The sequence below is a fragment of the Sciurus carolinensis genome, chromosome 2 (assembly GCF_902686445.1).
Source record: "Sciurus carolinensis chromosome 2, mSciCar1.2, whole genome shotgun sequence".
NCBI classification, from domain to species: domain Eukaryota; kingdom Metazoa; phylum Chordata; class Mammalia; order Rodentia; family Sciuridae; genus Sciurus; species Sciurus carolinensis.
The window spans coordinates 102351768-102368118 of record NC_062214.1 but is presented as its reverse complement, the minus strand read 5'-3'; the positions used below and the strand labels follow the sequence as shown (position 1 = coordinate 102368118).

Below are 16351 nucleotides of genomic sequence, written 5' to 3'. Positions count from 1 at the left end.
TGTGAGACTATCATGCCCCACACAGCAGACTTGTGATTCCTTATTTTTAAGAGTCAGTGAAGGGTGAAGCTCCGTCTTCTATGGCTGCTTCAAGTCGGCAAGGAGTGATCACCCCGCTTAACCAGGGATCTGAAGTTTCTGCCTGACTGGTCTAATGGGGACAGAGAAGAGACTGGTCCCAGTTGTTGGGCTGGGTTGGAGTCCTCGCATTGCCATCATCTTAACCATGGAACTGGTTGCAATCTGGAAGATACAAATTTTAGTAGGAATTTAAGAAGTATTTTGCCAAAGGTCCATCTTTGGGGTGCCATCTTCTCCCAGTTTGTTAATATAAGGAGTCCCTGTTGGTCTCTCTCACCCAGCCTCTAGAGAGGTGTAGCCTATCTAATCTCACTTGTCACTCTGGCCTCTGAACTCAGGGAGGACAGGTCTTATCTTGAAGTTCCCAAGTTCACCTTTCTTTTTTTTAAGTTTTTTGGTTGCAGATGGACACAATACCTTTATTGTATTTATTTGCTTTTATGTGGTGCTGAGGATCGAACCCAGTGCCTCACATGTGCTAGGCAAGCACTCCATCACTGAGCTACAGCCCCAACCCCTCACCTCTCTTTTGGGAGCCAGATTCATCTCTGAGCTACAGAGATGATGGCTTTCCTACCTGATCTCCAGGAAGTCATGCTCTCTCAACATCTTCCATGAAACCCTAGACCAGGGCCTGATTTCCTCCCTCATCTGGCTCACATTCTAGCATTCAGGGCTCTTCCTGCTTTGTTTTTAAGCCTTGGAGGCCAGTGCCACTCTGAGCCTTTTTTAACTTCATCAATTTGAATCCTTTCCCTACCCCCATTCTTCCATCTGGAGTCCATGGCCTTATGCATTTCTAACTGCTCCAAACTTTGGGCCAAGAAGCTTCCTACTTCCTGAACAGGGTTATGGTGAATACTGATGAACTTTCCACGCCTTGACCTTGGGCAGTCATCTAAACTTCCTGAGTTTTGGTTTCCTCATCCGAGAAAGGGCAGGTGCTAGAACCTGCCCTTGGGACTAGGAATGTAGCTTAGTGGTAAAGTATGCCCTGGGTATGTGTGAGGCCTGGGTTCAATCCCCTGCACTGCATTTAAAAGAAATAAAAGAAAGAAGGCCTGCCCTGACCACTTCACAGGCTTATTATGGAACTCTAGTGACATAAGACAGTACTTTGAAAACTGAGGTGCACTACACATGTGAGGCTTTGTTTGATCCTTTCAAAAACAGTGGTTCAAGTTTCGTAAATGGGGCTTTGTGGTATTAACTTACCTCCGTGGACTAAGCAGTTTCAAATTCATGAGTGATTTTCATGACCTCACAGAATCCACTCCTAGAGCTTCTCTTCATATTTTAATGGTTTCTAAAGACAATCTCTTTTTTTATTCACTGAAAGACCATACTCCAGGTAAAAAGTGAAAGGCGTCTCTCCACAGTCTGACCTGGTATTGATTTAAGTTGACTAATGTTGGAATTGGCAGACCCGTATCCAACACTAATCAGGTGGTTGACCTGATGGGCAGGGAGATGTGCCCTAGATTCCCCTTCAAATAGTCACTTGCTGCCCCGCTGCAGGGTTGAGATTAGTACACATGGCAGCTGCAGAGAGCCACATAACACAAGGTCACACCCCTGGGGCAGCCCCCATCTGCCCTATGACCAAGAAGACAGGGGTAAAGCCCAGTCATTCTGACCTGACACCTGTGATGTGTAATCCACCCTCCAGAGCTCCGCAGTGGCTTGGCCGAGGCTTTGCGGGGCTACATCAAGTTGGGCTTCTCGGTTCAACCCTGTTCCCCGCCCTCCCCACCTTCACAGGTACTGTCCCTAAGAAACATCTTGCATATCAAGTTCCACCTCAACATCTACTTCCAGAGAATCCAATCTGTACAATTGGCTACAAGGCTCCAGAAGGGCAGAATGGGGTGGGGAGGGCATGTCTGTTGAAAAGAAGGAAAGAACCAAATGGGGTGGGGGTTGAAATGACCCCACTGCTGCAACCAAAGCCAGCTCTGCATCCGATGATGAATGGGTGACTCAAAAGTCAAAGACACTGCAGCTACGATAGGCAGAAATCTGTCATTACTTGCCCAATTTAAGTTAAGATCTCACAAATGAAACAGTATCACCTATTTTTGTTCTCAGCTCTAAAGGTACCTTGGCTTAATGCTGTCACCTTAAGCCACCAAAAGCTGATTCCTAAAACAATGAAGATATACTGGGCACTAACACAAACCCCAGTTGGCATTAAGATTAGTCAAGTAATCTAAACCTTGGTCACAGGTCTTTCAAGTTTTGCAGATGAGAGAGAAAGTGGCATTTGCTAGAACTAGACACTGGAAAGGTGGGTTTAACGGCTGAGGTTGACCCTGGTGGAAGAGATATACATAGTTTCTCTAGTAACTAGTAGTGGTGATAAAAGGTAATCTTTTAAAATGAAAATCTGTTATCCATCCACCCAGCCCTCTCCTTTGTGGGCCTTACACTTAAAACTCTTCATCAGCTTCCCATTGCTTTTACAATAAGGACCCCAACCCTACCAGGTCCCACCCACAAATTCTGGACCCTGGCCTGGCTCTAGCCTCCCTTCACTGCCTTCTCCTCACTCCTGATGCTGTCCAGGCTGCAGCCTCCTCACCCTTCAAGAAATAACATCAGCACCTCCTGCCCTGGGGCCGTGAACATGCCTTCCCTCTGTGACCCTCACCTTGTCAGCAATTACCCTTCTTCAGATTCCGGATCAGCCTTCATTACCTTAGGCAAACCCCTGTTGACCTGCATCCTTAGGCTTCTCAGTGATAGGATCTTCCAGAATCCCCACTGCCTCCTCACATGACTTGTCTGTGATTACTGGGTTAATCTGTCTCCCCACTTGGATGACAGGATGCAGAAAGGCAGGCATGAGACCTGGTTTCCCTCTTCATTCCATTCCTAGCTCCCAGCACAGTTTCTGCCAGATTGTAGGCACCCAACTACCACTAGATGGACAAATGAATAGGAAAAAGAAGGAGGAGGAGGAAAAGGAGAAGAAGAAGGAGAATTGATGACTTTGGGTGGTTTGAAGTTTTTGCCCCCCCCGCAGTGCGGGGATCGAACCCAGGGCCTTGTGCTTGCAAGGCAAGCACTCTATCGATTGAGCTATCTCCCCAGCCCTTGAAGTTGTTTTTTGTTTGGTTTGTTGTGGTACTGGGGATTAGACCCAGGGGCACTTTACCACTGAGCATCCCCAGTCATTTTCATTTTTTGTTTTGAGTCCAGTTCTCACTAAACTGTTAGGGCCAAGTTGCTGAAGCCTCCCAACTCACTGGGATTATAGGCATGCACCAGCACACCCAACTGGTTTGAGGTTTCCTAGGCTTAGAATGTAGTAGTGGTGAGTTAAACCAGAGGAGGCTAGGTGAAAGGTGTACATGGTGGCAACTTTTAAAAAGACTTTCTTTCTAATCAATGGCAGGGATGAAGTCTGGGATGGGGCAGACAGCAGAACACCATGAGGAGTCACAACATAGCTACTACCCTCATGACAGAAGATCAAAACACCCAAGTGCCAGGCCTTAGAGTAAATGAAAATTATTTACTTCACAATCAGGAGGAGATGCTGTGGAATTAAAATTGGAGTATATTCTTGAATTGGATTTAATTCTCCAGAGCCCTAAAGTTAACTAGCTGGAATCATTTTTTAGGTACCATTCTATTTAACCTTTGGAAATAAAGCATCTGCCTTTTAATGGAAAAACTGCTTCTCATTGTAAAGAGAGCACACAGTGTTCTTTGGCTTCTTCAGTGTCCAGAAAAGGGAATTCAGATATTTCTTTGTGCCCCTACTGTATCTTGAATCTTCCATATCAACAAAGAGGTCAGACTGATAGCTACCTTTTAAAAATTAATAATAATAAGTAGAAAGTACCAACCCATCCTGAGAAGTACCAGGTAGGCATACTAAGGAGACATGTCCGCTTCTTAAGAAGTCTCAAGAGGCTTCGGCACCCACAGATGAAGGGCTCCACAGAACTAATCTCAAAACCACGCTACTCAGGCAAGAACTCAAGTTTGCCATGCATTCAAAAGTTCTGTTGCTCAAGAGCATCAACAAAGTGTGATTACCAACTAGTTGATTAATCAACTATTCCTACTTGGCACAAGTCTCTGCTGTGGGGGGCACAGTGAGGGTAGGTCCCTGCCTTAAGCATACTATAGCCCAAATGAGAAAAAAATGTTGGTCAACAGTGCAATGCACAGTGCTAGAGTCCACAAGCTCATAGAGTGTGTAGGCAAAAATAGTACATGCTATATGCCAAGTGCTTTACAAGCATTTTCTCATTAAATCTTCACAAGTAACAGTCTTTTTAGAGAAGTTAAGTAAGGCACCTAAAGTCACATAGTTAAAAAGCAGTTTCCTAAGAGTAACCTATAAAATGGTAAATTGCAAAACCTAAAGTACAGTAAAAATCATATATTATTCAATAGGAAAAGCAGCTTCAAGTTCAGTTGTACTTGATTCCCTGCTCAGGCTCCTGACCATCTCACTCCTGGGGCTTGCAGAGTCCAAAGAGGGAGTGCATGGCAAGGCAAGTCTTAGTGGGGAAGGGGCAACACTATGATAGGCCAGAGGACGAAAGTGGATGTGTGGCACCACAGTGGAAGAGGATCTTAGAAGAGCACAGAGCACAGAGCAAGGCAGCTGCTTCAAGACACTGTGGGGTTAGGGGAGAGCAAAGACACCTGCCTTGCAGGCAATATCAATATGCCCAATCTTTTCTCTTGTCCTGCACAAAAAGAGCTAGAATGGGATCTGAGAGAGGGTACATGGGAAAGATCCTTTGCCCTTCTTCTGCCCCACTTGTGGTTCCCAGTGCAATATCCCAGGTACTCCACCCAGTCGGCCCACAGTTAAGGGAGCATGCTCCAAGATTTTTGAGCCTTCTGTGCCAAGAGGGGTTGCTTCTTGACTTGAGGTTGTCTAAAGAAGCCTGGTTGGTTCTGAGTGAGCCTCACGTCCACTCTGTCTACTAATTCTGGGCCCTGAACTGGCAGAAGGGGGCATATTTCAGGATACCACTCACTTTCCCAACCACTGGAAAGCCAGCCTTACAAGGAAGGTGGGGGCTGGTTCTGTGGCATAGAACAGTTCAGTTCTTAAGTTTTAACCACTACCACATAAGCACTGTTCTACAAAGAAATGTCTTTCTTACAAGCTTTTCATTCATTCGTTCAACAGGTAATTATCGAACATCCACCTTGAACCAGGGACAGTGCTACGTGATAGGCACCACAGGGTCAAACAAGATGTGTCACCTAACCTCAGGGGACTTAGGTTTTGTTGTTGATGGTAGGTATTGGTGACAGATGGGCAATAGTAATGTTAATAAATGTTAGGGTGAAGAGAAGCCCAGAGGCACCACTGTGTTCCAACCGCTCACACTGCCTGCCTCATTCACTCCTGCATCTCGGATGCCCATCACAGTGCCCAACACAGTAAGCACTCAGCAAGTATTTACTGAATTAAAGGAAGAACTTACTGATGCTAAGTCCCAACCCTGCCTCTATGTGGTGGCTTCCTGCCGTCTGCCCTAATTGTGACATGGATCAGAAAAGAGAGACAATACCCAACAATTCTTCAAATAGGTTCCAGTATGTTAAGTTGGGAGGAACCGAACAACGTTGTCTACATTGCTGCCTTCCCCACCCAGTCATCATGTCTCCTTATCAAGGAACTTTGCTAATTCTCCCAGATCCTGGATACTCTTTAGAAGACTGTTCTTAGAGAACACTCAAGTTGATTAATATTCTTATTAAAATTTGGGAATCCAGACCCTGACCCAAGAGTTCTGGTCAAGGTGTAACTTCAGTGTACTTGTTCTTGCTGGGAAGCTCTACTTTGACTTGTCCTGGAGAGGTGGCAAGAAATCTAATGTCACCCAGGTTTTCTCTCCTGTGCCACAAAGCCTCCCTGCAGGAAATGGTGTGCAAATCTTTGAGGGGTAGATGGTTACAGAGCTCCACTGTTAAGTCAAAAGATGTTTGCCCCCTACCCCATCATCCTGCTGTTCTCCCTCCTGCACTGGGTGAAACAACTGTGCTCCCCCTTGCTAGATGTCCATTTTCCCTGACTCTGCCAGGTGCCTTGATGGCCAGCAGCCACCTTCTTCTTGGGTTATCTACTGTGAAAATAGTAACCTCAGCACCTGGTTGGGTCTTCACATATGACCAGGGCTTCCTGCAGGCCCTGGGATCCCAGGAAAGCATTGTGATTCTGGAAGAAGCTGAGAAAATTTGTGAGTGAATAGGTCCTTTGAGGAGGCTCAGAAATGACTCTGAGGGACAGTAGCCTTTGAGGCAGGGCCAGTAACTGAGTTGACAAGAAAGTGAAGGTGTCCCACCTGAAAGGGTAATACGCACAACCACAAGGCTAAGTAAGGTTCCAACCTGAACCAGGCTCTCCAGTCCTTCAGTCAGAAAGAACTTCAGTATACTCTTGGGACCTGCTCAAACCACCCCATCCCCTACCCTCTATTCCCGACAGTGATGGCAGAGTGGCTTTAGAAATGGGTCTCCTGATCCTTTAGTTTTTTTCCCTCATGACTCTGTTACCTCCCAGGTATGGTTCTCATGGGAGAATTCTTGTCTTGTCAAATCTTGGAAATCGCCCTCTGGGATGAGTCCTGCTTGCCAGGCAGGCCTGGGTTTCCTGGTTCTGACAGTGGTCTTTTTAACCCTCTAATATCAACTGTCTCCCTGTCCTTAATCATGCCCTTCCTGGGAAAGATCTCTTAGGATATTCGGTGGTTACACGAGGCCCCATGTCCTTGGGGAGGGGTGACAGGCAGCCTGGTGCTGGGCCCAACAGTAAACCTCCCAGGGACAGTGGGCTTCTGCCTTGGCATCTGTGCATGCTGATTCTTTCATCCAAAGAAGGCAGTGTAGGGGGAACTGGATGGAATCTAGAGACTTCTCAGGCCCTAAGAATTCCTGCCTTCCCCCTCAGTCTGACCCTCACTCTGCCTGTCTGGGTCATGACAATGCCCACTGGTGAGACGGGAAAAAAGAGGGAGAGGCCAGTGTGCCGGTTTGCTCGGCGGGACCGGCTCTGGGAATGCGAGCCTTGCCCGCCCCTCCTCCGCGGGCTGTCTCCACTAGCTTCTCACCCCCTCGTTGCCCGCCTGTCCCTTCGGGCAGCTCCGGCGCCACCTCTACAGTCCCCAGGCCTCCTCGCCAACCCGGCCGAAGAGCGGCGTGACTCAACGGCGCTGCCACCAGCCCACGGATCGCCGGAGGCGCAGGGTATAAAGACTGCCCTGCGGGAGGGAACCCAACCCTGCCCTGCCTAGCCGGAGGCGCATAGACATGGCCCCAGGCGCGGCGCAAAGCCACCGAGCGGCCGGCTGGGGGCTGCGCGGCGCCCTGGCAGCGGTGGCGTTGCTTTCGGTGCTCAATGCGGCAGGAACCGTGTTCGCGCTGTGCCAGTGGCGCGGGCTGAGCGCTACGCTGCGGGAGCTGGAGGCGCAGCGCGGCCGGGAACAGCGCGAGGACGGTGCCCTGCGTGCCTTCCTGGCGGAGTTGAGCCGCGCACCGCGCAGTGCGCCAGCGCCACCCCCGGACCCAGCGAGCGCGGCGCGCAACAAGCGCAGCCACCGTGGGGAGCCAGTGCAGCACATCCGCACAGAGAGCCAGGACATGCTGATGATGATGACTTACTCCATGGTGCCGGTAGGCGGGGGCTAGGCTCCCGGTGGCGCCCCCGCCGGGCAGTACCTAGGGAGGTCGGGAAAAGGGTCAGGAGGCCGAAGTGTTGCGGGGAGGACCTTGGGTGTGAGTGTGGACCTTGGACCAAGGGAGGTCACCTTGGCCAGCACCTTAACCCTTTTGAAGTCAGTTTCCTCATCTGTTGGGGGAGGGGTGACCGGGCAAGTTTCTTCCCCCGCTGGTATCATGTGGGTTTGCAAGTGAATGAGAGGCATAGGCAGTATTTTTAAGTTTCCTTTCCTTTCTAACTTCTGACAGTTTTTGCCTCCTGGTGTAAACGAAGCCACAGAGGCCTCAGGGCTCTGCCTGTGCCACTCACCTGTGTCAGGAACTCTGAAAAAAAATGGAGGCGACTTCTGAAATTGCTCAGGCATCTTTAATAAAGGGCTTCTTCCCCTGGCACAGTCTATTGGTCCAGCTTTTCACTTGGCCCCACGAAATTGTCAACCTAATTGTCTCCGTTTAAGTAAAAACCAGCCCTGCTTTTACTGCTCCCCTGGGACCTAGATGTTGAGAAAGTTGTTCCTGGGTCTCAAGCTGTTCCAAATGGAAGAAATCAATACGGAGCAATATTTCTTAAAAAGCACTGTCAATGTTGAGGTTCTTAATATGGGACCTGAGGATTGCCCTTCGTATGAGCTCCAGGGAGTCTGTGGAACTCCAGAAACTTGCTAGTGTGTGTGATGGTACATTTACAGGTGCATCTGAGGCAGGGTCCCTTGCTTCTCATTAGATTTTCAAAGAGGCCCCATTTCTCTCTCTCTCTCTCTCTCTCTCTCTCTCTCTCTCTCTCTCTCTCTCTCTCTCTCTCTCCCCCCCCTTTCTTTGTTCACACCTCCCCCAAGATTTAAGACTTTAAGACACACGAGAAAGTCCTTAAAACAAAACCCCCAAATCATTTTTCTAGCTTTAAATTTCTTTGCTTTTGCTAATTTCAGTGATTTGCTTTTGCTAATTTCAATAATTCTTTAACAAATATATTTAGATCATATTGCAGTTCCCCATTCCACCTAATTATCCATTAGAATAGCTATGATCTTATTTCACTCTATAATTAGAAAGATTTCAGTTGTCACTTCAAGTAAGCTATACTTCAAAATTCTAGGTATTTGAAAAGAAATCCACTAAAGCATCTGTTATCCTACAAGCTGCTAAATATCTTACATGAGCTTGACTGCTTTTAAAACTACAAGTACTACACAATTCAAATAAATCTTTTGAGAGAGATCAAATTTTCCATTCCTGGCTTCATTTTTTTTTTTTTAACTCATCATTTAAAAATCTGAGCCTAAGCAAAAATTTCAAAAAAGACAACTGTAAAATGAAGAAGACTCCTTAGGGGAATTTACTTTTCCTCTACTTGGCTCTTGACCCTGCATTTTAGGAGTTTTTTAAAACCTTCAAAGAGAGATGCATTTGAGCGTCAACATTTTTTAATTTTTAATCCTGCTTTTAAGGTGAAGATTTGGTTAACCAAATTGCCACCAGCTCAATCACTAACACAAGAAAATGGAGAGACTCATTTCAGTGTCAACCTGAAAGGTAGATCTAGTTCTAGGTGATCTAGCAGGGCCACCACCAACTCTTACAGGGTAGAGGGCAGAAACATTGCAATTCTCAAGCTGGGAAGCACTTGAAGATCATCGCCAGCTCATTCCTTACCTGCAACTTGTGTGTTTTGATCCTTTTCAGTCACTGAGGGACTTGCCCAGAGGCCAGGAGAAGGCAACTGTCATCCTGCTGGCTGTCCCCCTGAGGGTAGTTCTGAGTCAGTGGCTTAGGAATCTTCTGGAAGCTCATTAAAATGCAGATTCCAGGACCCTACTCTGAGACCTATAGAATCATCATCTCCAGAATCAGCCTTCTTAGGAAGTCCCCTGCCTCCACTCCTCACCACTCTTCCTCTCAGTAAGTCTGATACAGGTGGTCCAGGCAACACAATTTAAGAAACACGGCAGCAGTACCTCGTGCACACAAATATCTTTGGGATCTTGTTAAAAATGCAGATTCTGCATTCCAAAGATCTAAAGTGGGGCCTAAAATATAAAAAATAAAGTGGGGCCTAAAATTCTACGTTATGAACGAGCTCCTACTGAGCAATGCTGCTGGTCTGAAGACCTCACTTTGAGTAGCAGGTCCAAGAGCACTGATTGCACATTGGAATCATCTGGGAAGCCTGAAAAGCTACTGATGCCTGAATGCCACCCCTAGATATTCAGAATGAATTGGTTTGGGGTGTAGCCTGGGGACAGGGCACATGATGGTCAGCAGGCAGGAGCATGGCCTGATTTCCTAAGGACACTGGGCTGGTTAGGTTGTGCGCTTTCATTGCCCTAAAGGCCTTTGCTTCTCAGTTTTATTACTGAGAAGTCCTTTACTTTGTTATAGCAGTATTCTCACCATTCATCTTTTCGAATTTGCTCATCTTTACAATCTACTTTTCTCAGAACATAGAATTATTCATATGGGAACAATTTTTTAAAAAACCATCATTGGCACCTCTAGTATAAAAGTTGTTAAGAGAAGGATCTAGAATATATCATGGAGGTAGGTATGCACATTTCTCATGGTTAAAGTCTAAAACTTCCCCTAGCCTTGTTATAGGGCACCAGAACTTGAATGAAAGTGAGACCCAAGGTCCTCACCGTGAGGTCCTATGTCCTTAAAGATCCTTAGATCAAAGAAATAAGCTCTGTGCCGACTAATATCAACATTGTGAAAATCCTTCCAAAATGGTTTGTTTATCCAAGTTAAGACTCCTCAAGCTGACTGACACTTCATATTTTTTGTGCTTTTGGCTGAAAGTACATCCCTCAGCATGGTAATTCTGATCAGCACATTCTGACCAGAAGCTGGTTGGCAGCTGTAAATGACTTTTTTAAAAGGCAAGATAATTAATTTTTACTGAACTACAGTTGATTTGGTACAGTCAAGCATATTAAGACTTTAAAAAGCAAGTGGGTACATTGGAGGAACAATATTAAAAGAGACAGTGGATGGGACCTGGAAAGCACTTAGCCAGGTCAGAAATGGGATCTAGGATCTAGTGAGGGGTGAGAAGGAGATAAGATTCAGCCCATCTGTAGGACATGCTGCTTCTCTTGAATCACTTTCTCCCAAATCTTGACATTTTTTTCCAGCTTTTCTTTCCAGCAGCTACTATCTTTCATCCTCTTCTTCCTATTGCACCTTCACTGGTACTCTGGTAGTTTTATCACCCTATCTTTCTTGCTCCAAATCTAGAACATCCAGAAAGTGTTTGATAAAAATCAAATGAAGCAAATATAGAAGATATAACACATGAGGTTGATAAATGTGTAGGTGCAATAATCACTGCCCTGGGGGATCATTTATTTCTACATGCAGGACATTGTTCAAAATGCTAAGCACCTAACAAGAAAGGCAATCTTACTATTTTAAACTAGCAGTTACAAATTCATTTGATTTGTTCAAAGAAGGCAAATATGACTCAACATCTATCAGACACTAAAAGGGCATTTGAAGAAATTTAACACTTATGCTTGATTTAAAAAATATGCAGTATAATGGGAACATGGATAAAATACAATTTATATCTCACTCCCCAAACCAGCTTTGCACTTAACAGAGAAACTCTGGAGATGGTCCTAGTTGTCAGTGTGAAGACAGGGATGCCCACTGTCACTATTAGTATCTCAAATTGTCCTAGGATTAGCCAGTGGAACTAGGCAAGGAAAAGTGGTCTAAAAATGTTGGGAAGTGAAAATCTGACCAGAGAGAATGTCATGATAAGCTATTTCATACAAAAACAGAATTCAGTGGGAAGTAATGTATAAAAATAGTACAATGAAATTAATAGACTTCTTATACAAAGATATAACAGAAGAAAAGATGTGCAAAACTTGCATATGCTTCTATGTCTTTATCTTTGGTATTAAGAAATGGCTGGGGGGAAAGGGAAAAAGGGCTGGGGGATGGCTCTGGAAGATCATAAAAGATTAGAATAATGGAAAGAAACATCTTTTGTAATAGGAAGTTTGGCATCATATTAATTCTCCTTGTTAATTTATCAATCTAATGTTATTACAACATAAAAATACCAATAGGCTGTCCATCCAGCCCCACTCCCCAGTACCAGACAAGCTGATTCTGAAGGGCACATGGAAAAATAAAGTCATCAAGCATGCATTGCAAGGAAATGTTTGTAAAAGAAGAAGAATGAGGAGAACTAGTTACCAGTTGTGAAAATATAATTAAACCTGATTAATTAAAACAGTGTGAGAAATGAATAGACAGACCAATGGGGGAAAAAATAGAAAGTTCTTAAGTACTCCTAAATACATATGTTACTTTAGTACTTGACAAAGACAGCACCTGGCATCAATGGGGAAGGATGGAGTTAAGAAGTAGTATTGAGACCGTAGGCGAGCCCTCTGGGAAAAGCAAAGGTTGGAAAAGCATGGTTCTGTTTTCACAGTGTGCATCACAACAAGCTCTAAATGTTTTAAAAATTAAACTAAAATTGCCTAAAGTAAACATGAACAAGTCAGTTTTGATATTGAATTACAACACTCTTCATTCAAACTAATTCAAAAGCCAGATACAATGAAGAAATAAATTTGACTATATTTTAAAAACACATGAAATCCCAACAAAACTTTTACGTGACAAACAACAACAAAAATACCACCAAGGCAATAGTTAAATGACAAACTAGAAACATATCATAACTACGTAATCTTCCTAATATGTAGCTCTCCTAAAGGTTGATACAATAAAAACCAAGAATTTAATATGAAAACCAGCGGCAGAAATATGAACCAAATATGAAAATGGAATACACATTTCCTAGGAAAAGAAATACAAATATCTCGCAAACACATGGAAAAGTAATTTTCTTAAATTAAAAATACAAATCACAACTATCCTGAAATATAATTTTCACTTGTCGCAATGACAAAACTACAAAGGTTTTTCAATAGACTCTGTTGAGGAAGCTGACGGGAGACAGACATGCTTTTGCACTGATGTTTGGTGTGCAGAATGGTACAACCCATATGGAAGGCAATTTGGTAAAATCTAAAAAAATTACAGATGCCTTTTCCTTTGACCCAGCAATCTCACTCATGAGAATTTATCCTGCACAATTGCCTTTACCACCTATGAATGTCATGTGTACATTGTCATTAATTGCAGAATATCTGTGAAAGCAAAAGACTATAAATGACCATGGTCATCAACCCACTACTAAGTAACTGTAAAACGAGAATGAGGAAATTTTCTGTGCACCACTTAGAACAATCCCCAGGATATATTCTAAATGAAGAAATCAAGGCAAAGAAAAATGTATTTGCATTATCTTGTGTAAGCAAGAAGGAGAAAAATAAATGAAAAAACTAATAAAAGTGCTTACTTACGGAGGGTGGGAATGAGCCTTTCACTGTATAACTTTTTGTATTGTTTCTGACTTTTGAACCATGTGACTATGCTACTCTTCTTAATAAGAGTTGAAAAAGGCCCGTAAGTGCCGGGTTACATAGCTGCTGCTACTAGGCATGATAGGGACTGTACCAATCTCGGTTTTGTCTTTGTCCTTTTCTGTTGCTATAACAAAATACTAGGTGCTTTGTGATTTATAAAGAATAAAAGTTTATTTGGCTCATGGTTCTGCAGGCTATGAGGTCCCAGAGCATGACACCAGCATCTGGTGAGAGTCCTATTACTGCATGATAGCATGGCAGAGCATCACATAGTGAAACAGAGCTAGCTTGTTAGTTCAGATCTCTCTTCTAGACTCTTCTTGTAAAGCCACTAATGACATCATGGGGGCCTCACCCTCATGATCCCATCTAATCCTAATTATCTCCCAAAGGCTCCTCCTCCAAATACTGTCAACCTGTGAATTTTAGGATTAGATTTCCACGCTGCAAACCTTCAGAGGATGCATTCAAACCAGAGCAGGTTCATATGATCTGTCTAAAGAGGAAGCGCTCATTGATCTGTCTAAAGAGGAAGTGCTCTGGTTGCTACACAAGAACCAGAGCCTCATGTGCCTGATCATGGTATTTTTGTCAAGATAAGTAAAAAACAAAACAAAACAAAACAAAAAACCTCTGACTTTTCATGTGAGATCTCTCAACTTTCAAATATTGACAGCAATGCAAAGGAAAAAAATTTTTTAATTGGCTGACACTGAGTTGGTTGAACAACATTCACATTGTTAGAGGCCCTGTTAGGACGTGCAGTCATGAGTTTGCAGCAGTCTCATCTCATAATCATGAGTTTTGAACAAAACTGGCTTTATTTAGCTTGACTACAACCATGTTATTTACCAGTTGGAATCTGTAAAGTTAGTGGTAACTGTGTCACTGTTAGGATTGTTATTACTGGTTGAGGTAGAAATGATACTTTTGCAATTGTGGTTTGGGTTTGGTTTTGTTTCATTTTCGGCTTTTAAAAATCAGTTCCAGGGTTGGGGATGTAGCTCAGTTGGTAGAGTGCTTGCCTTGCAAGCCCAAGGCCCTGGGTTCAATCCCCAACACCGCAAAAAAAAAAAAAAAAAAAAAAAAAAAGAAATCAATTCCACTGTTGGTGGAGATTTCCTGTACCTGTGGTGTTTCAAAATCACACACTCCCAATTCCAAGGGTAGTTCCCAAGGAAAAGATTCACAAACATAGGTTTTTCATGATGACTGCTATATAGTACACTTGTGTGAATCTACAAATTCTATTGTTCGTGGGCAGTGGGGGGATCACATTGCCTCTGGTCATGGATCCTACTTGCTTGGGTGCTCTATATACCTAAATTAGTTGTGCCAAGGTTCACCTCTCTTTCCCACCTCCTTGGACTACATTACTGCCAAATGGTATGAAAGTTGAAGATTTAGACCAGGGATCAGAAAACTGTGGTCTATAGGCCAAATCCAGCTCAAGTCTTATTTTTCTACAGTGCATGAAGTAAGAATGATTTATACATTTAAAAATAGCTTGGAGGGATCAAAAGAATAAAAATGTTTCATGCCATATGAACTGCACGTGAAATTCAAATTTTACGTTCCCCCATATTAGGCCTCTAATTTCTCATCTGGGCCCTCTTCATAACCACAAAGTTTTATTGGGATACAACCACAGTCATTTGCTAATTTACTCTCTGTAGCTGCTCCTGCATAACAGGCGCAGGATTGAATAGTTCCAACAGTGACCACGTGGGCCACAGAGCTTAAAACATCTTCTGTCTGATCCTTTAGAGAAAGGTATAGACTGTGGTATAGACTGTGGTATAGGAATAGCCCTAGGGTTGATCCTCTAGAAAACTCAAACTATCAAATCAAGATTGTTCAGCTTTGGTTAAATCTGAACCAAAGATCTGCCCCAAAGAGACTGTAAGTAAGATACCCAATCTCTCTGGAAGGAGGCTGCAAAGCTGAGCCATACTACTAGCTTCCCAGTCAAGAGCAGTCAATTTGGGGGCAGCTTTTAACCACCCATTAACCCCAAATCTAGACCTGTTTCAAACTGTATCCGTTCTCTTCAATTGAAGGAGAGAGCTTGTATCCCTTTAGTCCTGCAGTATGAAGAGGGCCCAGATGAGAAATTAGAAGCCTAATATGGAAGAACATAAAAGAAAGGGCATCCAAAGCCACAAAACCACACACAGAGCCGGGGACTTGAGTTTCCATGGCCTTCCTCAAAGCAGCATGTGCACACGGACCTGGGATGCCAGGGCAGTATACTCTGAGAATGCACGACTCTGTGCAGTTGGTTTGTATGTCAGAAGCCATCTCTAGGTATCAGTCAATGGTGGGGAAGAATTTAAAGCTATGTCTCTGCTAAGTTTGCGCCCACTGGTCCTGGTACCCATAAACTCTTGTCTCGGTTAATGATGGCACACAGAGGAAGACAGGAGAGAGCTGGCCCTTTAGCTCCATCCTTCAGACACTTTCTTCATCAGTACATGCTTCACACGTACACAAAGAAAACATTTCATGTAGATATAATCAGTCTTCCAAATTAGTGGACTCTTCATCTGCAGATTCAACTAACCACAGATGGAAATTTTTTTTTTTTTAATTGCATCTGGGGGTCTGGGGTTGTGGCTCAGTGGTAGAGCACTTGCCTAGCATGTGTGAGGCACCGGGTTCAATCCTCAGCACCACATAAAATAAATAAATAAAAGCATAAAAATTGCATCTGTGCTCAAAGTGTGTAGACTATTATCATTATTTCTTAAACAATATAACATTATTTAGATAGCATTTATATTATATTAGGTATTACAAGAAATGATTTCAAGTATACAGGGAAAGGTGTATATACAAAATGCTATGCCATTTTACATAAGGGACTTGAGCATCTGTAGATTTGGGTTTTGGGGGTGGGTCCTGAAATCAATTCTTGTTGGAGCCTGAGGGATGACTTATGATTGTCCTGATTCTCTAAGGACATATGTAAGAAACAAGTGGGTCAAGACAGCATCTGGAACCATGGCAACAGGGTGGCCATGTCAATGGCATGAAACCATTTGAACCTGTCCCAGAGAGCCATCAAAAAGCCCCTGGTCTCAGTTAGATGTGGTGGCTGCACCTATAAACCCAGTGACTAGGGA

The 16351-nt window shown here is 43.9% G+C and overlaps 1 protein-coding gene across 2 annotated transcripts in view; it reads left to right on the top strand.

Annotated features, from left to right (window-relative positions):
* Nucleotides 1-7207: 7207 nt before the first annotated feature.
* Nucleotides 7208-16351, top strand: part of Gldn (gliomedin) — a 67599-nt gene continuing 58455 nt past the window's right edge. For both annotated transcript variants that reach the window (XM_047539873.1, XM_047539874.1), the window contains exon 1: nt 7208-7731. In XM_047539873.1, coding sequence (XP_047395829.1) covers nt 7369-7731 — 363 coding nt within the window. In that variant the 5' untranslated portion in view covers nt 7208-7368. The remainder of the gene's footprint in view (nt 7732-16351) is intronic.